This window comes from Amblyraja radiata, chromosome 10 (assembly GCF_010909765.2).
Source record: "Amblyraja radiata isolate CabotCenter1 chromosome 10, sAmbRad1.1.pri, whole genome shotgun sequence".
Lineage (NCBI taxonomy): Eukaryota > Metazoa > Chordata > Chondrichthyes > Rajiformes > Rajidae > Amblyraja > Amblyraja radiata.
Genome location: NC_045965.1, coordinates 55,721,613 through 55,743,894, shown reverse-complemented (window position 1 = coordinate 55,743,894; position 22,282 = coordinate 55,721,613). Strand labels below are relative to the sequence as shown.

Below are 22,282 nucleotides of genomic sequence, written 5' to 3'. Positions count from 1 at the left end.
TGCAAACAACTCACTTTGGGGGTGTAAAACTCATCTCAAAATATCAACTGCTCTTTGTATCTTTTTCTTTTTTAAAAGCTTGCTAAAATATTTCAATACCTGAGAAAGCCTTGCATCCAGAAAATGGATTACAGGAAAGTGGGATGCATTGGCATTTGAAGGAGAGATGTATAAAGACACACATTAACAGTGCCAGAAATCCAGGTTCGATCCTGACTACGGTTGCTTGTCTGTGCAGAGTTTGTACGTTCTTCACGTGACCTGCGTGGGTTTTCCCCGGGATCTCCGGTTTCCTCCCACACTCCAAAGACGTACATTTGTAGGCTAATTGGCTTGGTATAGTTGTAAATTGTCCCTTGAATGTGTAGGATAGTGTTAGTGTATGGGGATCGCTGGTCGGCATGGACTCGGTGGGCTAAAGGGCCTGTTTACGCATTGTATCTCTAAACTAAACTAAACTAAACTAAATTAAACTAAACTAAAAAGTAGTGCACTATACGATAGACACAAAAAGCTGGAGTAACTCAGCGGGACAGGAGAGAAGGAATGGGTGGATGGATCCCAAATCTGAGGGAGGACATTATTGCCATAGAGGGAGTGCAGAGAAGGTTCACCAGACTGATTCCTGGGATGTCAGGACTGTCTTATGAAGAAAGACTGGATAGACTTGGTTTATACTCTCTAGAATTTAGGAGATTGAGAGGGGATCTTATAGAAACTTACAAAATTCTTAAGGGGTTGGACAGGCTAGATGCAGGAAGATTGCTCCCGATGTTGGGGAAGTCCAGGACAAGGGGTCACAGCTTAAGGATAAGGGGGAAATCCTTTAAAACTGAGATGAGAAGAACTTTTTTCACACAGAGAGTGGTGAATCTCTGGAACTCTCTGCCACAGAGGGTAGTCGAGGCCAGTTCATTGGCTATATTTAAGAGGGAGTTAGATGTGGCCCTTGTGGCTAAGGGGATCAGAGGGTATGGAGAGAAGGCAGGTACGGGATACTGAGTTGGATGATCAGCCATGATCATATTGAATGGCGGTGCAGGCTCGAAGGGCCGAATGGCCTACTCCTGCACCTAATTTCTATGTTTCTATGTTTCGTGTCGAGACCCTTCTTCAGACTGGACTTTAATATTGAACACTATAATATTGGGTTTATGCTCCCACAGAGAAGGCTGACAGTATTGTGGAGATAGGCGTGACTGGCTGCATAGTCCATCTACCTCTAGCTTTCTACACACTTAAATATCTGTATCACACCAGTAACCTGGGCAATTATGCAATTTATTTGTTACGCTGCACAATACAGAAATTTGAGTGTCGTCATGTAAAACAAGAGAAGAAGCCTCAGCCCTGAATTTACTATGAAATAAACCAAAATTCATTAAAAGTACCATAGCCATGCAGTTCGGTCATAAGCATAATGTAAGAACAAAGATCTACTGATGCTGGATAATACCAAAGAAAGACACAAAGTGCTGGAGTAACTGAGTGGGTCAAGCAACGTCCCAGGAGAACATGGGTAGGCGATGTTTCAGATCGGGATCCGTCTGATTGAAGGAATGAAGGGTTTTGACCCGAAACATCACCTATCCATGTTCTCCAGGGATGCTCCTTGACCTGCTGAGCTAGTCCAGCATTAAGATCACAAGCATCTAGAAACATAGAAAATAGGTGCAGGAGTGGGCCATTCTGCCCTTAGAGCCAGCATCACCATTCAATATGATCATGTCTGATCATCCAAAATCAGTACCCCGCTCCTGCCTTTTCCCCATATCCCTTGATTCAGTTAGCCCTAAGAGCTAAATCTAAATCTCTCTTGAAAACTGCACACAATATTCCAGGTGCAGTCTCACCAGGGCCGTGTACAACTGCAGTAGGACCTCCTTGCTCCTAAACTCAAATCCTCTCGCAATGAAGGCCAACATGCCATTAGCTTTCTTCACTGCCGGCTGTACCTGCATGCTTTCTTTCAGTGACTGATGTACAAGCACACCCAGGTCTCGCTGCACCTCCCCTTTTCCTAATCTGACACCAATCAGATAATCTACCTTCCTGTTCTTGCTACCAAAGTGGATAACCTTACATTTATCCACATTATACTGCATCTGCCATGCATCTGCCCACTCACCCAACCTATCCAAGTCACCCTGCAGCCTCATAGCATCCTCCTCGCAGCTCACACTGCCACCCAGTTTTGAGTCATCCGCAAACTTGGAGATGTTACATTTAATTCCTTTGTCTAAATTGTTAATATATAGTGTAAATAACTGGGGTCCCAGCACTGAGCCTTGCGGCACCCCACTAGTCACTAGTTTATCAACACACTGTACAACTGGCCGAACTCTACAACCAAAAATGTTTGATGTTAAATTTCCACACATCTAGGACAGATGAAGATAGAAGCAAGACATGTGGCCTGTGGACCAGATAAAGTTCTTGTAGACATGCATAGATCCCACTTGGTCATACATACCATGTCTGGTTTCAGCTGGAATACCAGCGGGATGGAATACAACAGCGCGTATAATGTTGAAACCACTGAAGACGTCCAGGACTGACGGACCTCACGACTGCGTGGAATCCGATGAATGGTATACTGCAAAACAAGTGGAAAGAGGGAAAGTTGCGGATGGAAGCCTTTGGCATTAAGGTACTCTGTAAACACCACAATAAACAACAACCAAAAAATTCAAGAAATAGATAAAAAGTTCAGTATTTAGTATTATCTCGTGTTAAGATTGCAATGTGAAAGAGAAAAGATGCTTGGAATACACCGGAGAGGAAAAATAATGAGTATGAATTGACACTGATGTTTTGGGGATTGTACAGGCAGGCCCCTGAGTTTCCTAGACAATCTAAATCCCTTGTATTTGTGTGCAGGAAAAATAGGTCCCAGAGGATGCCATCTCACCTACATTCAGCTTGGGATCACCTTGACATTAAGAACATCTATGTCAGGATGCTATTCATTGAATACAGCTGAATCCTCAACACCATAATACTGAATAAGCTCATCTCTAAACCTCTGGACTACAGACTGAGACCTCTATCTGCAACCTACTTCTGGACTTCCTGAGCAACACTCCTCACGATGCGATGCTCAGATCCTTGCTGCTTTCATCAGAGTGAAGAGGACACAAAGTGCTGGAGTAACTCAGCAGGTCAGGCAGCATCTCTGGAGAACATGGATAAGTGACGTTTCGGGTCGGGACCCTTCTTCAGACTGAAGACGAGTCTCAACCCTAACCATCACCTATGCAGGTTCTCTGGAGCTGATTGACCCACTGAGTTAATCCCGCACTTTGTGTTTTTCTTTTGTAAATCAGTATCTGCAGTTCTTTGAATGTACAAATCGCCTCAGTATCTTCAGGAACACCTCCTGGTGCTATCACCTGATCAACACAGACATTTTGGATTTACTATCCAATAAGTATAGATGCATTCCGAGACAAAGAAAATGGATTGCTTTATTGAAGCTCCATTGCCGTCTCTTTCTTGCTACCTGATCTGTTGACTCTAATTATTTCACTTGGTCAAAGTAGATGGATCAGCCACGATTGAATGGCGGAGTAGATGATGAGCCGAATGGCCTAATTTTGCTCCATATGACTCATGAACTTATGAAGTTGCGTTTCCTTTGTGTCCAGCCTTCGCCGACTGCTTCACTTGCTGCGCCTCCACGGTTTCTGCCGCAACTGGCTGCACTACGTTCAGCTCTGCTGGAGTGAAACCAACAGAAAGGATGTGGATTCACAGTCTACTTAAGCAGAGTTAGCTAATTATTGAGTCATTGTGAAGCTACAGGATACATGGAACACTGACATCCTCATGGCTACTTTAAGCCCATATACACAACCTTCTGTTGCTCCTGTGGAAGTAGAATGATGCAGAACAGTGAATAAATGTTTGGCACTGTTACATCAACCAAAACGCTCTAACAATTAGGGGCGGCACGGTGGCGCAGCGGTAGTGTTGCCACCTTATAGTGCCAAAGACCCAGGTTCGATTCTGACTACGGGAGCAGTCTGTACAGACTTTGTATATTCTCCCCGTGACCTGCGTGGGTTTTCTCAGAGATCTTCGGTTTCCTCCCATACTCCAAAGACATATGGGTTTGTAGGTTAATTGGTTTGGTATGAATGTAAAATTGTCCCCAGTGTGTGTAGGTTAGTGTTAATGTGAAGGGATCGCTGGTCGGCGCAGACTCGGTGGGCCGTAGAGGCCCGTTTCCGCGCTGTATCTCTAAACCAAACTAAACTAAACAATGATGTAAAGTGTCATACAGCAATTCATCCAACACTCCGTATAGCAAAGATTCATCTCAGCATCAGTCTCACATTTACTATCTTTTGAAAGAATATTTGAAATAGACTCATTGGGTCAGATAGCACGGAAACTGGACACTAGGGCCCCAACTCATTCATGCTGACAGGTATCATAACTAAAAGGTAGACACAAAATGCTGGAGTAACTCAGCGGGACAGGTAGCATCTCTGGAGAGAAGGAATGGGTGATGTTTCGGGTCAAGACCCTTCTTCAGACTAACTCATAACTAAGCTAGTCTCATTTACCCATGTGTGGTCAATATTGAATAGTGAAAGGCCTGGATATAGTGGATGTGGAGAGAATGTTTCCACTAGTGGGAGAGTCTAGGACTAGAGGCCACAGCCTCAGAATTAAAGGATGTTCCTTTAGGTAGGAGATGAGAAGGAATTTCTTTAGTAAGAGGGTGGTGAATCTGTGGAATTTGCCACCGAAGGCTGTGGAGGTCAAGTCAATTGATATTTTAAAATCAGAGATAGATAGATTCTTAATTAGTATGGGTGTCAGGGGTTATGGGGGAAAAGGAGGAGAATGGGGTTAGGTGGGAGAGATAGATCAGCCATGATTGAATGGCGGAGTAGACTTGATGGGCCGAATGGCCTAATTCTGCTCCTATTACTTCAATCAATCAATCAATATTTATTTATATAGCACATTTAAATCAACTCGCGTTGAAGCCAAAGTGCTGTATATAGAAGAATTTGGATTTCCATACATCCATACAAAATTTAAAAAAACACATCACAATATAGAATTTAACATGAATGTCCCCCCCACTGCGGAATCAACATTTTCCACTGTGAGGGAAGGCAATGAAAAGTTCAGTCCTCTTCCTCTGTGTTCAACCGTGGTCAGGGCCTATTTGAGGCCTCCGCAGTTATGACCTTATGATCTCCCTAAACTCTTCCTATCCATGTATGTGTCTAAAAGTATTTTAAACATCACAATCGCCACAGCCATACAGCATCTACTCATCCCTGCCGACCAAAACGCCCCTCCAAGCTAGTCCAATTTACAAGTGTTTCATCCAATTCCCTCTAAACCTTTCCTATCCATGTACCTACCCAAATTGTCCCAACTACTCCACCACTGGAGAATATTTGGTAGCTGCCACCCCCTTTTCTCCTGCTCTATGGCCTGTGTTTCCCCACACCCCATGGGCATCCATGTCAGATGGTCATAAGGAATAGGAGTAGAATTAGGTCATTTGGCCCATCAAATCGACTCCGCCATTCAATCATAGCTAATCTATCTCACCCTCCTAACCACATTCTCCTGCCTTCCATACTTTGATATACAGAAAATCTAAGCCAGGCGCAGTTTTTTGATGAAGAAGGATTAGAACTCAAGGAGAACTGACAAGCGAGTCCTTGTTATAAAGTTTATTTTCTATCCTGTCCTGCCCAAAACAGGAAAAAGGAATACAATGATTTGATTCCTGCTGGGTGTTTCATGAAATCCTTCATGGCCACAGTCACAAGCAGAGGGCACAAACAAACATTGCTTCCAATTCCACTTTCCCTGACCATGTCCTTCAACTCAGCTAATGTGGCGTCCTGTCCACAACACTAGGCAGCAACAACATTGTTCTCCTCCAGCTGACATCTCCTCGAATGCAGCCAAATTTCCTCAGTACACATCAAAAGTCAGAATCCTCCTCTCCCTAAATAGAAACGTATTGTTTGTTTTGCTGACGATTTTGTAACATGGAGTGTAGACACAAAATGCTGGAGAAACTCAGCGGGTGAGGCAGCATCGATGGAGAGAAGGAATTGGCGACGTTTCGGGTTGGGTCAGGGGAGGGGGTAGGACAAAGAAAGAATGTAGGCGGAGACAGTGGGACTAGTGGGAGAACTGGGAAGGGGAGGGGGGGATGAAGAGAGAGACCAAGGGCTACCCGAAGTTAAAGAGGTCAATGTTCATACCCAAGCGAAATATGAGGTGATGTTCCTCCAATTTGCGCTGGACCTCACTCTGACAATGGAGGAGGCCCAGGACAGAAAGGTCAGATTGGGAATGGGAAGGGGAGTTGTGGGTCTGGCCCGTGTACAGGTGACCCCCGTGTTATGGGGCAGAGGGCGATGGTGATATTGCGTTCAAACAAGCAAGGATGAAATGCGATTTTCCCCCATAATGTGAAATTGTGTAAAATTTTTTTTAATTTATTTACTTTTTTCACCTAAATTCCATGAGATCGACTTTTATTCCACATCTCAAATTTTGAGTAGAAATTTGCAAATTCTGTACGGGCAAATTTAATGGTTCAATGGCATTTGATTGTCACGAGTACCTCAGGAAAGTGAATTGTTTTTCAAAGACTCGCTACGTGTTAGGCACCAAATAGCACCTTTCAAACCCGCGTGACTTTGGGATGTTGGAGGAGACCAGAGTATCAGGACGAAACCCACGCAGCCACAGGGAGAACGTGCAAACTCCACGCCGACAGCACCCGAGGTCAGGATCGAACCTGGGTCTCTGCCGCTGTGAGGCAGCAGCCCCTCTAGCTCCGTCACTGTGCCGTCCTGGTAGCTTTAGGTAACCAACCTACAAATAACTTCCTCCCCCCACTTTTTCCTCCCTCCTCCCTGTTTCCCACCTGGATCCGGACCCATTTCCCTTCCTCCTCATCCCCGTCCCCTTCCACCTATATAGCATCTTCTGGCTTCACAATTCTTGTCTCTTCTATCGTTATCTCCTTGTCTCACACTTTCTCTTTTCACCGCTGGTCTTTGTCCAACCATCTGAAATTGAGTGCATCTGCCTATTATTTGCAAAGCTTGCCCCTCCTCTCTTCCAGCTTTCTCTCCCACTCTCCCCCCCACCCTGACTGAAAAGTCACCTATCCATGCACATTCTCCAGAGGCATTGCCTGACCTGCCGAGTTACTCAAGCACTTTGTGTCTTTATATTAATGTCAAGTTGTTTTATATATATTTTTTAACTGCCTGACATTTTGAAAGAACTTCCAGATAGGAACAGGATACAGCATAACAAGTTTCATATTTAATTTTACCACAAAGTAATTTCACCAAAGACTTCTTTCCTTCTTAAATGGTTCCGTTTACATGAGATGATAGTCCATCATCGACAGACTACACCTAATTTGCAAGGGAAATGCTCATCAGGCAAATAAAAACAGCAACCGTTTACTGTAAAAATTGCATCATTCAAACTGCACTGAAGAATAATAATAATAATAATAATGGATGGGATTTATATAGCGCCTTTCTAATACTCAAGGCGCTTTACATCGCATTATTCATTCACTCCTCAGTCACACTGATAGCGTTTCCCTCTATATTATCTAATAACTTCCAGCAAAAGCTTCCCACAGGTCTCTTCCTCACAATTTCAATTTGGAAATTGGCAACTGAAAAAGAAACAAGAGATATGGGAAATGTTACCCCCTATTGTACAGGTCTTGTGGGAGTCTGGAGAGATTACATGACACAAGGGCCAAGTAACTTTCCCTTTAAAGGCAGACAATGATGCTATCAATCATCGTAATCATTCCATCAATTTGATAATTCAAGCCAAGAACAACACTCACCATTGTCCACCATTTACATGGCTTTCATGTAACTTTGACATCAAACAGCTAGGTTGCTCACACACTCAATTTGATTTGAATGTAACTTTGTTGCCTCTCGTTCTCCAAGGGATGATTTCCCACCTGTACACTAGTATTTCTAAGTAACTCTGGTGCCAGGCAGTTTCTACCCAAGATGGGCACAAAATGCTGGAGTAACTCGGCGGGACTGGCAGCATCTCTGGAGAGAAGGAATGGGTGACGTTTCGGGTCGAGACCCTCTTTCAGAGTTGCTAACAAACTGAACCATCCTCTCACCAACTAGACTGTCTGTTATTAGATTTTAGCTTGCACTAAACGTTATACCCTTCATCCTGCATCTGTACACTGTGGACAGCTTGATTGGAAGCATGTGGAGTATTTCTGCTGACTGGATAACACACAACAAAAAGCTTTTCACTAAACTTTGGTGCATATGATGATAAACTAAATAAAACTAATCTGGATGCCTTTCTTCACATCACTGACTGGACTGGGTGGGCCTCATTCGACCCTCTGTAAACATATCATCCAAGCCGTGAAGTCCTACTCTTCATTCTTCACTTGCCGAACCACACTGGCTCCCACTTTAAGTAATGCCTCCGTTTGAAAATTCATTCGCATTTCCAAGTGCCTCTGTGGCCTTTTCATCACAATTTCTTCATCTTCTTCCAGCTTCCACGGTAAACACACTCCTCTGATTGAAGTCTCTTGAACATTTCTGGACTTGACATCAGCTGCCGAGGCCCTAATCTCTGGAATTCCTCCTCTAAACCCCTTTTCATTCATGGGATGGTGGCTGGATGGAATGAGCTGCCAGAGGAGATCGATGAAGTAGGTACATAAAATCATAAGGAATAGTAGAATTAGGCCATTCGGCCCATCAAGTCTATGCCATTCAATCGTGGCTGATCTATCTCTCCCTCCTAACCCCATTCTCCTGCCTTCTCCCCACAACCTCTGACACCTGTACTAATCAAGAATCTATCTATCTCTGCCTTAAAAATATCCATTGACTTGGCTTCCACAGCCTTCTGTGGCAAAGCATTCCACAGATTCACATCCCTCTGACTAAATAAATTTCTCCTCATCTCCTTCCTAAAAGAACATCCTTTAATTCTGAGGCTATGACCTCTAGTCCTAGACTCTCCCACTAATGGAAACATCCTCTCCACATCCACTCTATCCAAGCCTTTTGCTATTCTATATGTTTCAATGAGGTCCCCCCTCATTCTTCTAAACTGCAGCGAGTACAGGCCCAGTGCAGACAGAGGCTCATCATAGGTTAACCTACTCATTCCTGGTACAATAACAACTGTTAAAAGACACTTTGACAGGTACATGGATAGGAAACGTTTAAAGGGTTATGGACTAGATGCGGGCTAATGGCACTATCTTAGATGGGACATCTTGGACGGCACGGACGAGTTGGTCAGAAGGACGTGCTTCCGTGCTATATGACTCCATGACCTCTTGAGACATTATTATTTCTGGTCGACTAAAATGCTGGAGAAACTCAGCGGGTGATGCAGCATCTATGGAGCGAAGGAAATAGGCAACGTTTCGGGTCGAAACCCTTCTTCAGACTATTATTTCTGGAAAGTGGCTGCTGAAGGTGAGACCAGTGCAAGAGCATTTTACATCCCATTCTGCTGATAGGATATGGCTGAAGCAGGTCTGAAGAATGGTCTGAAGAAGGGTCTCGACCCAAAACGTCACTCATTCCTTCTCTCCAGAGATGCTGCCTGTCCGGCTGAGTTACTCCAGCATTTTGTGTCTGTGATAGGATACGGCAGTCAGCTGCCTTCTTCAACCAATGCAAAACCTTCATTGAAAGAGTTTTAACTTACTTTACTTTAGAGATACGGTGTGGAAACAGGCCCTTCGGCCCATTGAGTCCGCGCCGACCAGCGATCACCGCGTACACTAGCACAACCCTACACACGAGGGACAATTTACAATTTTTACCGGAGCCAATTGACCTACAAGCATGCACGTGTTGGGAGTGTGGGAGGAAACCGGAGCACCCGGAGACGGAGAAAACCCACGCGGTCACAAGGAGAACGTACAAACACCGTACAGTCAGCACCCGTAAACAGGACTGAACCCGGGTCTCTGCTGCTGTAAGGCAGCAACTCTACCACAGCGTCACTGTAGCGCCCCTGATGGGAGGGAGGTCTAGGATTTAAAACCTGCAATGATGAATGACTGGTAACATGTTTCCAGGTTAGAATGATGTGTGACTTGGAGGGGAGCCAGTATGTGGGTGGTGCTCCCATGCACATGCCACCCTTGTGCTTCTTGGTGGTATAGGTTGGAATGTTTCTCAGGTGCTACGGCAATAGTTTGGATAAGCAACTCCAGTGCACTTTGTAGCCTGACCTTCTGGGTATTTCCAACATTCTCTGTTCATTTTTTAAAGCAGATTTTTAAATACCTTAAATATGTTGTTTTTGGATTTAAATCAGTTGTCGTTGCTTTAACAATGTACACAACTGGTCTTTATCACTGTAAATACCTTTCAAAGATGTACATGGAATCCTTTTGCACAAGATTACCTCTTTTTTTGTTGCCCTAGCCTAATGATAAAGGAGAAAATATTTGCAGTTGTATATAGGGAAGCATGAGCTTAGTTTAGTTTAGGGAAACAGCGTGGAAAAAAGGCCCTTCAGCCCACCGAGTCTGCGCTGCCCAGTGATCCCCGCGCACTCGCGCTTCCTACATGCTAGGGGACAATTTTACAATTCTACCAAAGCCAATTAGTCTGCAACCCTGTACGGTGTTTGAAGTGTGGGAGGAAACTGGAGCACCCGGGGAAAACCCACTCGGTTACGGGGAGAACGTACAAACTCCGTACAGACAGCACCCGTAGTCGGACCGAACCCTAGTCTCTCTGGGGTGGAGTGGGTTGTGTGTGGGGGGGGGAGGGGTGGTCGTGTGGGGGAGGGGAGAGGAGGTTTGTGGGGGGGGGGGGGGGGTGGGGGGGGGGGGGGTGTGTGGGGGGGGGGGGTGGGGGGGGGGGGGGGTTTTGGGGGGGGGGTTTGGGGGGGGGGGGGTTTTGTGGGGGGGGTGGTTGGGGGAGGAAGGGGTTGGTGTGGGGGGATGAGGGTGGTGTGTGGGGAGGGAGGGTTTGTGTTGGGGAGTGGTTGTGGGGGGGAGGGGTTGTGGGGGGTATGTGTGGGAAGAGGGGTTGTAGGGGGGTGAGTGGTGTGTGGGGGGGAGTATGTGTGGCCAGGTGGGGGAGAGAGCTCGGAGAAAAGACGGGGAAGAGCCATCAGGGAAGAGTGCTGTATTACGGGAGGGGGACAGGAGCCAGCGAAGGGGACCAGAGGGGAAGGGGTTGGAGGTGCGATGGGGACTCACAGCGGGCGCTGGTCACTTCGCTGGGCCGCACAGCTTGTGGACTCAGCCCCGCCTCCGGGACTTTATTCTCCTCGCCCCGACCGGTGCAAAGATTAATAGCGTGTAGCAGAAGGGGCGTTACCTTCATGGTGACTGACAGGCGAGAAGACCAATCTGCTGATCTCACAATTTTATAAACCTTCATAACTTTTGGAATCTTCCACCGATCGTAACAAAACTTGGTGGCTTGGAGCATAGAACGGCGAGTAAGGTGGTGAGTAATCCTAGCGATATAGGGTAGCGTTTTTGCACAAATTTAAATACAACGCAGACCGGATGTGGTCAAGGTGAGAGTTTTAGTATTAGTATAGATAGATATTTCTGAGGACAACCTAAAATGTGAATAAATACTCTCTGATTACAAGATCAGTAGTCCCTTCCTTAGGTACAGAGACTAAAACAGATGTGGCTTCAGCAATTGCACATATACCTACCCAAGACTTCCTCATCTTTCAACTCCAACCCTCATATCATAAAGGTCAGCATCCTAAGTGCCCATCAAGCCTCAAACAAAGGTCTGCAATGTTTCCCAAGTAAATATAACGGGGCAATGAATGCCAACCTTGTCAGCAATGCCCACCACTTGTAGAGGAATAAGAACTATAAAAAATCATAAGACCATAAGCATAGGAGCAGAATTGGACCATTCGGCCCATCAAGTCTGCTCTGCCATTCGATCAAGACTGAGGTGAGAAAAAACGTTTTCACCCAGAGAGTTGTGAATTTATGGAATTCCCTGCCACAGAGGGCAGTGGAGGCAAAGTCACTGGATGGATTTAAGAGAGAGTTAGACAGAGCTCTAGGGGCTAGTGGAATCAAGAGATATGGGGAGAATGCAGGCACGGGTTATTGATAGGGGATGATCAGCCATGATCACCATGAATGGCGGTGCTGGCTCGAACGGCCGAATGGCCTCCTCCTGCACCTATTTTCTATGTTTCTATCATGGATGAACTATCTTTCCCTCTCAACCCTATTCTCTTGCCTTCTTCCCTGTAACATTTGAAGCACTTACTAATCAATCTCTGGTTTACAAATACCACCCTGGCCATGCCTGGAAATTGTAACGTCCAGGTTCAGGAGCAGCTTCTTCCCAACAACCATCAGGCTACTGAAGACTACGACCTCCGACTAAACTCTGAACTATGAACTGCCTTGATTGCTCGAGGGACTTGGGGCTTTGTTTTTGTACTCTTTTAATATTGAACTTCTTATTGTTGTTTATTATGGCTCGTACTGTATACATGCCCATAGTGCTACCACAAGCAAGAATCTCACGAAGGTTCTCGACCCGAAAAGTCACCTATTCCTTTTTTCCAAGAGATGTCGGCTGACCTACTGAGTTACTCCAGCTTTTTGTGTCTCTCTTCAAGAATTTGATAGTTCCTTTTTGACAATAAAACTCTCTGGACTCCCAAACTAATCTCCTCTGCCTTCCGTCATCCATATCCCTTCATTCCCTGCCTATCCATGTGCATATCTTCTCTAACTCTGCACGATCCCCTCCAGTTAGTGACTTTCGTTATTGTCACATGTGCATGTAGTGAAAAGCTTTTGTTACATGCTATCCAGTCAGCAGAAAGACAATCCATGATTACAATTGATCCATTTCCAGTGTACAGAGATACATGATAAGGGAATAACGTCCAGTGCAAGGTAAAGCCAGCAAAGTCCGATCGAGTATAGTCCGAGGGTCACCACTGAGGTAGATAGTAGTTCAGCACTGCTCTCTGGTTGTGGTAGGTTGATTCAGTTGCCGGAGAACAGCTGGGAAGAAACTGCCCCTGAATCTGGAAGTGTGCGTTTTCACACCTATACCTTTTGCCAGATGGGAGAGGGGAGAAGTGGGAGTGGCCAGATGCCTGATTGAGTCTGTCTTTTTTACATTTTTCCAGCAAAGGTAGCTGGTACCAAAGGAAGCGCAAGAATCGAAGCCAGCTACACAGGTTGCCAATCACTGCCCTCTGCTGGAAGCACTCACGCACTGCAGATCTGACAGCATCACCGTTGGGCTTAGCCACAATGGCAATTGTTCTTCAGGCAGTAAACACAGCGCGGGACAAACCACTGCTCTCGGCGGCATCTCCAGCTCCTGCTAACACCATCTCTGGAACGCCGGAGGCTGAGGGGAAACCTGATAGTCGCATATAAAATTATGAGAGATATCGATTGGGTAGACAGTCAGAATCTTTTTCCCAAGGGTGGAAATATTAAACGCTAGTCGGCATAGTAACCCGAAATGTCACCATTCCATGTTCTCCAGAGATGCTGCCTGTCCCGCTGAGTTACTACAGCACTTTGTCTCCTTTTGTATAGTAACCACCGTCTGCAGTTCTTTGCTTCCACTATGCCCTCTGGGCTGACACGGTGGCACAGCGGTGGAGTTGCTGACTTACAGCGCATGAGACCCAGGTTCGATGGGTGACCATGGGTGCTGTCTGTACAGAGTTTGTACGTTCTCCACGTGACCGCGTGGGTTTTCTCCGAGTGCTCCGGTTTCCTCCCACTCCAAAGACGTACTGGTCTGTTGTCTAATTGGCTTTGGTAAAGATTGTAAATCATCACTAATATGTAGGATTGTGATCGTCTACGGGGTGATGCTGGTCGGTGCGGACTTGTTGTGCCGAACGGCCTGCTTACGTACTATACCTCTAAACCCTAAAAATGTACGGGGCCAGTTTGGTGTGGTGAGTGCCTGGAACACACTGCGGGGGTTAGCGGTGGAGGCAGATACGATAGTGGCGTTTAAGAAGTTTTTAAGAGTCACACATACATGCGGAGAATGGAGCAATATGGATCGTGGGGGAAGATGAGATTAGTTTGTCTTGGTATCGTGTTCAGTGCAGACATTGTGGGCCGAATGGCCTGTTCCTGCGCTGTTACTGTTCTATGCTCATTCATGTAGCACCTACCTGAGGTTGAGAACGTTCTTCGGTTCTTGCAGCCTCGAGTGCACGGACCTTGTCTTCACTCATCCTGTCCGTGTCTGCAATGACGTAATGCCTGGGAGCGTATGAGGCAGAGAGGCTGCCCACCAGCCTGAGAATTTCAGTAGTGTGTCCCCCTGCAAGAGAGTCAGACGTGAAGGCAAACAGGTAATGGAACATCGAACAAGTGTCTGAATCTATCCGCTTGACAATCTTTACAACCACCAGCGGTGCTGAAGCGGTAGAGTTGTTGCCTTACAGCGCCAGAGACCCCGGTTCATTCTTGACCACAGGTGCTGTCTGTATGGAGTTTGTAGGTTTTCCCTGTGACCACGTGGGTTTCCTCCCACACTACAGGTTTGTAGGTTAATTGCCTTGGTAAAATTGTAAATTGTCCATAGTGTGGAGGATAGTGTTGGTGTACGGGGGTGATCACCAGTCGACGCGGGCACAGTGGGCCAAAGGGCCCGTTTCCACGCTGTATCTCTAAAATCAAAGGTCAAAACCCGTCTTCAGACTGATTGTAGTAGGCAGGAGAAAGCTGGAGAAGAAGTTGGGGTGGGACAAAGTCTGTTCGCAACAACCCTCGGTTCTCCCCCCTCCCCTCGTTTTGGTTGCACTATCGACTTTGGAATCGCACTATCATGGTATGGTTACCTGGTATTCATAAGATCATAAGTGATAGGAGCAGAAATAGGCCATTCGGCCAATCAAGTCTACTCCGCCATTCAATCATGGCTAATCTATCGCTCCGAACCCCATTCTCCTGACTTCTCCCCATAACCTCTGACACCCGTACTCGGGGGAGGAGCCATCTTGAGGAACGACTGCTAACCAGCAGCCGTCCGTTTAATTCGCTTTTTTAAAGTTTTTAGTTAGTCCTGTGTCTCGTCCGTTTGGAGAAATGGACTTTTAAATGTGGGGGGTAGGGGGCAATTTTGTTTCTAGGTCCCTACCTGGTCGGTGAGGCAGCTTTTTCTCCGGGCTGCCCGCCGACCCGTCCTCGCGGCCTACCAGCGGGCCTGGAGCGCCGTTTCCTGGTGGGGACCGCCCAGCACCTCGGCCTCGGTGGCGGCACAGCGCTGGAGCGCTATCGTGGAGCGGAGCGGGCGATGCCTTGCCTGGGTCGCCGCGCTGGATCGACGCGCTGGAGCTCCGGTGAGCTGAGACCACCGAGTTCAACACCTCCGGGCTGCGGAGCGGAGCCGACTCTAACATCGGGAGCCTGGGAGCTCCAAACCGGCGCGGCCTTGTCGGCTTCGGAAGCCGCGGTCCCCAGTCAGGAAGCGGCCGTTCCAGGTGGCCCAGCTGCTGAGTGGACTCTCCTGACGCTGGGGCAACACCACCCGGTGAGAACGGCCAGGAACATCGGGCCTCCGTAGAGGCAACTGTGGTGGCCTCAATAGGCCTGACTTTGGGTGAACTTCGGGTTGAGGACTGGTCATTGTGCCTTCCCCCACAGTGGTAACCATTGTGGGGGGATGATTTTTTGTCTGTATGGTAATCCTGTTAGTCTTTGTCCAAGATGGCTGCCGTGAAGGGAGAGTGGACGCTAGCGCGCTTTAGCTGCCGCTGCTCTCTCTTCACATTGTGTATTTGATTTTTTGTTTTTGGACTGAATTCTGTTTTTAATCTGTGTTTCTGTGATGTCTTTATTGTTTATTTTATTCTGATTATATGTTTTTTATTCCTGTTAATCGTTGTAAGGTGTCCTTGAGATGTCTGAAAGGCGACCAAAAAATAAAATCTATTATTATTATTATTATTATTATTATTATCTATCTCTGCCTTAAATATATCCACTGTCTTTGCCTCCACAGCCTTCTGTGGCAAAGAATTGTACAGATTCACCATCCTCCGACCAAAGAAATTCCTCCTCATCTCTTTCCTAAAAGAACGTCCTTTAATTCTGAGACTATAATAATGGATGGGATTTATATAGCGCCTTTCTAACTAGTCCTAGACTCCTGCACTAGTGGAAATATCCTCTCCATATCAACTATGTCTATCCAAGCCTTTCACTATTCTGCACATTAGGTCCCCCCTCATTCTTCTGAATATTAATGTTTACTGATTATTAATTCGTTTTTTATTATTTATTATTACTGATTTTTTTATTATCACCCCTCTGCTCTCACTATGGTGCTGACCATCTCTTCCACCATCCCGCCCCTTCCACCAATACCCCTCCCTCTGGCTGACTTCACTAGAAACAAGAAAAAGCACGTTGGTTTACAAGAAAAACAACACATTGCTGGAGTAACTCAGCGGGTCAGGCAGCATCTCTGAGGAACATGGATAGGTGACATTTCGGATCGGGATCCTTCTTCAGTGACACTTCCTTCTCCCATCTCCAACATTCTTCCTCATGGACTCACCCTGTACTGCCGGCTTCTACCCTCTCTGGACCTTTTTATTTCCAACTCAACAGCAACCATCTTCACTTCACCACTCCCCTTACCCATCAACAGTGTTTTATTGTCATATGTCCCAGATAGAACAATGTAATTCTTACTTACAGCAGCACAACAGAATGTGTAAATATAGTACACTGTGAACAATATAATAAACGAGAGAGAAAAAGTGTGTAGACTGGAACTGCAGATGCTGATTTATACCGAAGAGACACAAAAAAGCGGGACAGAAGTAACTCAGCGAGACCCAAAACGTCACCCATTCCTTCTCTCCAGAGATGCTGCCCATCCCGCTGAGTTACTCCAGCTTTTTGTGTCTATCTTCAGTTTAAACCAGCATCTGCAGTTCCTTCCTACACATTTCCAATATATAGATCATGTATATAAATATATATTTATGTGTGTGTGTGTGCGTATGTGTGTATATAGACACTCGAATCTCACCCTTTCTGAACGCACAGCCTTCCGCTCACTCAGCAATAATCCAAACATAGTTATCAAACCCGCCGACAAGGGAGATGCCGTTTGCGTCTGGCGGGCTGATCTGTACCATGCTGAGGCTAGACGCCAGCTCTCAGGCACCTCCTCATATCTACTCCTTGACGATAACCCCACCGTCGAACATCAGGCCATCATCTGAATAAGGATCCTGATCCAAAACATCACCTATTCATGTTCTCCAGAGATGCAGCTTGACCCACTGAGTTACTCCAACAATTTGTGTCCTTTCTTGGACATTTCACTCTTCATCTGACACTCTAGTGTGGCCTCTCCATCGCTAGCATTTGTCCACCCAACTGCCAATCAGCCCCCCCCCCCCCCCCCCCCCACCCACCACTGTATCCACCTATCACTTGCCAGGAGCCTGAAGGGCCATGACTTGAAACGTCACCCATCCTTTGACTCCAGAGATGCTGCCTGACCCGCTGAGTTACTCCAGCATTGTGTGTCTATCTCCGGTATAAATCAGCATCTACAGTTCCAGTCTACACTCTTGCCAGGCTTTGTCTCGCTCCCACCTCTATTGCAGCTTTCTCTTCCCTACTACAATCTGAAGGGTCCTGATCCAAAACGTGATCTATCCATGACCTGCTGAGCTGACCTGCTGAGTTATTCCAGCACTTTGTTGTGTTTTACACAAAGTTCCAGGATCTGCACATAGACACCAAAAACTGCAGTTCCTCGTTATTATATCGCAGGGTGTACACTTCCTTGTGTGTCTTATCAATGTCCCGTTGGGTTTTATTGTCTGCAGAATGAGAAATAACACATAGCTCCGGGAGGTGCTGAAACATTTTACATTTGCCATAAATGTAACCAGGTGTAATGTGTCAGGGGTTATTGGGAGAAGGCAGGAGAATGGGGTTCGAAGGGAGAGATAGATCAGCCATGATTGAATGGCGGAGTAGACTTGACGGGCCGAATGGCCTAATTATGCTCCTATTACTTATGAACCAGGGTGCATCAAGCGCAGAAATCTCATTCGCTTCCGGGTTCCTATTCCATTACAAATATGGGAACTGTGCGCCGGGCCTCGCTTCCTGCTGCTTATGCAAACTTACCAGAGCCCACAACCACCAGCACGCTGGCGGAACCCCGCTTCCGAGGCTCTGGCGTATCGCTTCTCCTGAGTACGATGAAAATCCGTGCGATTACGATGCAAACGAGCGCCAACAGCGCGGCGGCCGCTCCGCAACACAGACCCATTGAGCCCGGGAATAGCTGTCACTCACTCACTGGGGCCAGCGACGCCCCCGCTACACACACTACGGAGCACCAGCAACTACTCCAGTCCTGTACTTCTCCCGAGTTCAAAATCGCAAGCAGACGCTTCATTATAGCTGATGGTACTCTCCTGTGATGGAAATAACTTTTCAACCTCTTTGCCCGATTATAACTAGAGTTCTACAGTTTTTTTTAAAAATTGCTGTTTTTTCCCTTTTTCCTTCCTCCCACAATATGTAATATGTAAAATAATATGTGATTCTGTTCCATTCTGTTTGTAGTTGTTGTTTGTTTGTTTGTTTTTTGCACAAAGTCCACGAGCATTGCCACTTTTCATTTCACTGCACATCTCGTGACGAATAATAATGCCTTAGTTTTGATGAAATGCAGTGAGCAAACGCAATAATTCCCGATATTTTCGATCTTTATATCTGCACGGCCAACAACCTCCGCTGTTATTTTCCCTTCAGCGCTCTCTTGTCTTTACCTTCGTTTTTCTTTATCTCCTGGACTCTAAAGTAAGATAGTTGTGCCTCGCGGTCACCCCGACTGGCACAGTTATTTACAGCTCAAAAATGGGACGTTTTCGCGGTTTTTAAAGGGTGTGAAAGTTCGCGTTTTCAGCATCAATAACATGTACCGGAAGTGACGTTTGTACCCCAGTTAAATTTTGCGGTCACGTGGGTGAGGATCTATGATCCAGTGACCTTTCGTGAAATCACCCTATAGAAAACAATCTTGTGTCTGAAGAAGGGTCTCGACCTGAAACGTCGCCTATTTCCTTCGCTCCATAGATGCTGCCTCACCCTCATCCGAGTTTCTCCAGCATTTTTGTCTACCTATAAAAAACACTCTTGTTTCTTGACCTTCAGCAAGGCATAAAGTGCTGGAGAAACCCAGTGGGTCCGGCAGCATCCGTGGAGGGAATGGACAGGGAACGTTTTGGGTCAAAACCCCTTTTCAGATTCATTGGAGGATGGGGGAGAAGGGGTAATGAGGCAACACAGTGACATGGCAGTTAGGGTTGCCAACTGTCCTGTATTAGCTGGGACATCCCGTATATTGGGCTAAATTGGTTTGTCCCACATGGGACCGCCCTTGTCCCGCATTTGACTGCCACTACTCTGGTCGAGGGGACTGTTGGGTCGGAGCGCCGCGTCCAGCCCCGCCTCACCCATCCCGACGTGGTGCAGCCCCTGGAGTGCAGCAGCAGCGCCTCTCCCGGCCAGCTGTCCGACCTTCGCTTACCGCCGACACCACCACCCCTCCTTCTCATGGCCGATCATCGGTTCATGAGTTAGATGGGGTGCCGGAATTTGCGCACGACGTCGCCCGGCCCAAATCTCCTCAGCTGGCCCGGCGGCTGGGCTTCCAACACCCCGGGCCAACTCATCATTCACCCAGCCACGGCCGAGTCGGTTAACGAATTGCCGTAAGAAATTTGTCCCGTATTTTGACCCTTTGTCTCTTATTTGGGAGTGAGAAAATTGGCAACCCTAGTGGCTGTAGAGTTGCTGCCTCACGGTGACAGAGACCCGGGTTTGTTCTTGATTACGGGTGCTGTCTGTACGAAGTTTGTACGTTCTGCCTGTGTCCACGTGGGTTTTCTCTGGGTGCTCCGGTTTCCTCCCACTCTAAAGACATACAGACAGGTCTGTAAGTTAATCAGCTTCAGTAAAATTGTAAATTTCCCCAATGTGTGTGATAGGATGGTCGGCGCGGACTCGGTGGGCCTAGAGGCCTGTTTTGGCATTGTATCTCTAAAGTCTAAAGTTTTAAGCTGGAAAAGAGATGTGGGATGGGCCAAACCCTGGTTGAAAAACGAAACAGTATTGTATAATTCTGCGCTATCCCTCAAACAACATCAGTAAAAAAAATTATTTCTTTGATGTCAATGTGTGTGGGCACCATTGAATCTTTCCATATTAGTTGAGTTTAGTTGAGTTGTCAGCTGAACTTCCTCAATTCTTTATTTGCTGTAAATCATTCTTTACACTTGCAAGTGCTTTTTTTTCTTTCAAAGCTACTTTCTTTGCTGAAGCACATACGCTGGGCTTTCATAGAGTTATACAGCATGGAAACAGACTCTTTGGCCCACACCTCTCCCGGGCTGAGGCCAGGCGACAACTCTCAAACACCTCCTCCTAATTATTCTAGGACCATGACCAAATTGGCAAGGGTGCTGAGGAATAGGATTTCTTGGAATGTATGCGGGATAGTTTTCTAAACCAACATGTAGAGGAACCAACGAGAGAGCAGGCTATTCTAGACTGGGTGAGTAATGAGGAAGGGTTAGTTAGCAGTCTTGTTGTGCATGGCCCCTTGGGCAAGAGTGACCATAATATGGTTGAGTTCTTCATTAGGATGGAGAGTGACTTCGTTAATTCAGAAACAAGGGTCCTGAACTTAAAGAAAGGTAACTTTGAGGGTATGAGACGTGAATTGGCCAAGATAGACTGGCAATTGATTCTTAATGGGTTGACGGTGGATATGTAATGGAAGGCATTTAAAGACTGCATGGATGAACTACAACAATTGTTCATCCCAGTTTGGCAAAAAAATAAATCAGGGAAGGTAGTGCATCCGTGGATGACAAGGGAAATCAGGGATAGTATCAAAACAAAAGATGAAGCATACAAATTAGCCAGAAAAAGCAGCCTACCAGAGGACTGGGAGAAATTCAGAGACCAGCAGAGGAGGACAAAGGGCTTAATTAGGAAAGGGAAAATAGATTATGAAAGAAAACTGGCAAGGTACATAAAAGCTGACTGCAAAAGCTTTTATAGATATGTGAAGAGAAAAAGATTAGTTAAAACAAATGTAGGTCCCTTGCAGTCAGAAACGGGTGAATTGATCATGGGGTACAAGGATAATTTTTCAAAACTCTTTAGATTCTGGAGTAGTTCCTGAGGACTGGAGGGTAGCTAATGTAACACCACTTTTTAAAAAGGGAGGGAGAGAGAAAACGGGGAATTACAGACCAGTTAGTCTAACGTTGGTAGTGGGGAAACTGCTAGAATCAGTTATTAAAGATGGGATAGCAGCACATTTGGAAAGTGGTGAAATCATTGGACAAAGTCAGCATGGATTTATGAAGGGTAAATCATGTCTGACGAATCTTATAGAATTTTTCGAGGATGTAACTAGTAGCGTGGATAGGGGAGAACCAGTGGATGTGGTGTATCTGGACTTTCAGAAGGCTTTCGACAAGGTCCCACATAAGAGATTAGTATACAAACTTAAAGCACACGGTATTGGGGGTTCAGTATTGATGTGGATAGAGAACTGGCTGGCAGACAGGAAGCAAAGAGTAGGAGTAAACGGATCCTTTTCACAATGGCAGGCAGTGACTAGTGGGGTACCGCAAGGCTCAGTTCTGGGACCCCAGCTATTTACGATATATATTAATGATTTGGACGAGGGAATTGAATGCAACATCTCCAAGTTTGCGGATGACACGAAACTGGGGGGCAGTGTTAGCTGTGAGGAGGATGCTAGGAGGCTGCAAGGTGACTTGGATAGGCTGGGTGAGTGGGCAAATGCATGGCAGATGCAGTATAATGTGGATAAATGTGAGGTTATCCACTTTGGTGGCAAAAACAGGAAAGTAGATTATTATCTGAATGGTGGCCGATTAGGAAAGGGGGAGATGCAACGAGACCTGGGTGTCATGGTACACCAGTCATTAAAAGTAGGCATGCAGGTGCAGCAGGCAGTGAAGAAGGCAAATGGTATGTTAGCATTCATAGCAAAAGGATTTGAGTATAGGAGCAGGGAGGTTCTACTGCAGTTGTACAGGGTCTTGGTGAGACCACACCTGGAGTATTGCGTACAGTTTTGGTCTCCTAATCTGAGGAAAGACATTCTTGCCATAGAGGGAGTGCAGAGAAGGTTCACCAGACTGATTCCTGGGATGTCAGGAC

At 46.3% G+C, this 22,282-nt stretch overlaps 1 protein-coding gene across 1 annotated transcript in view; it reads right to left on the bottom strand.

Annotated features, from left to right (window-relative positions):
- The window catches only part of alg14 (ALG14 UDP-N-acetylglucosaminyltransferase subunit), a 52,946-nt gene extending 34,419 nt beyond the window's left edge, over positions 1-18,527 (bottom strand). Inside the window, exons 1-3 of the mRNA XM_033028909.1 lie at positions 18,197-18,527; positions 14,206-14,357; positions 2,474-2,596 (exon numbers count right to left, since the gene is read on the bottom strand). Coding sequence (XP_032884800.1) covers positions 2,474-2,596; positions 14,206-14,357; positions 18,197-18,341 — 420 coding nt within the window. The 5' untranslated portion in view covers positions 18,342-18,527. The remainder of the gene's footprint in view (positions 1-2,473; positions 2,597-14,205; positions 14,358-18,196) is intronic.
- Positions 18,528-22,282: the final 3,755 nt, after the last annotated feature.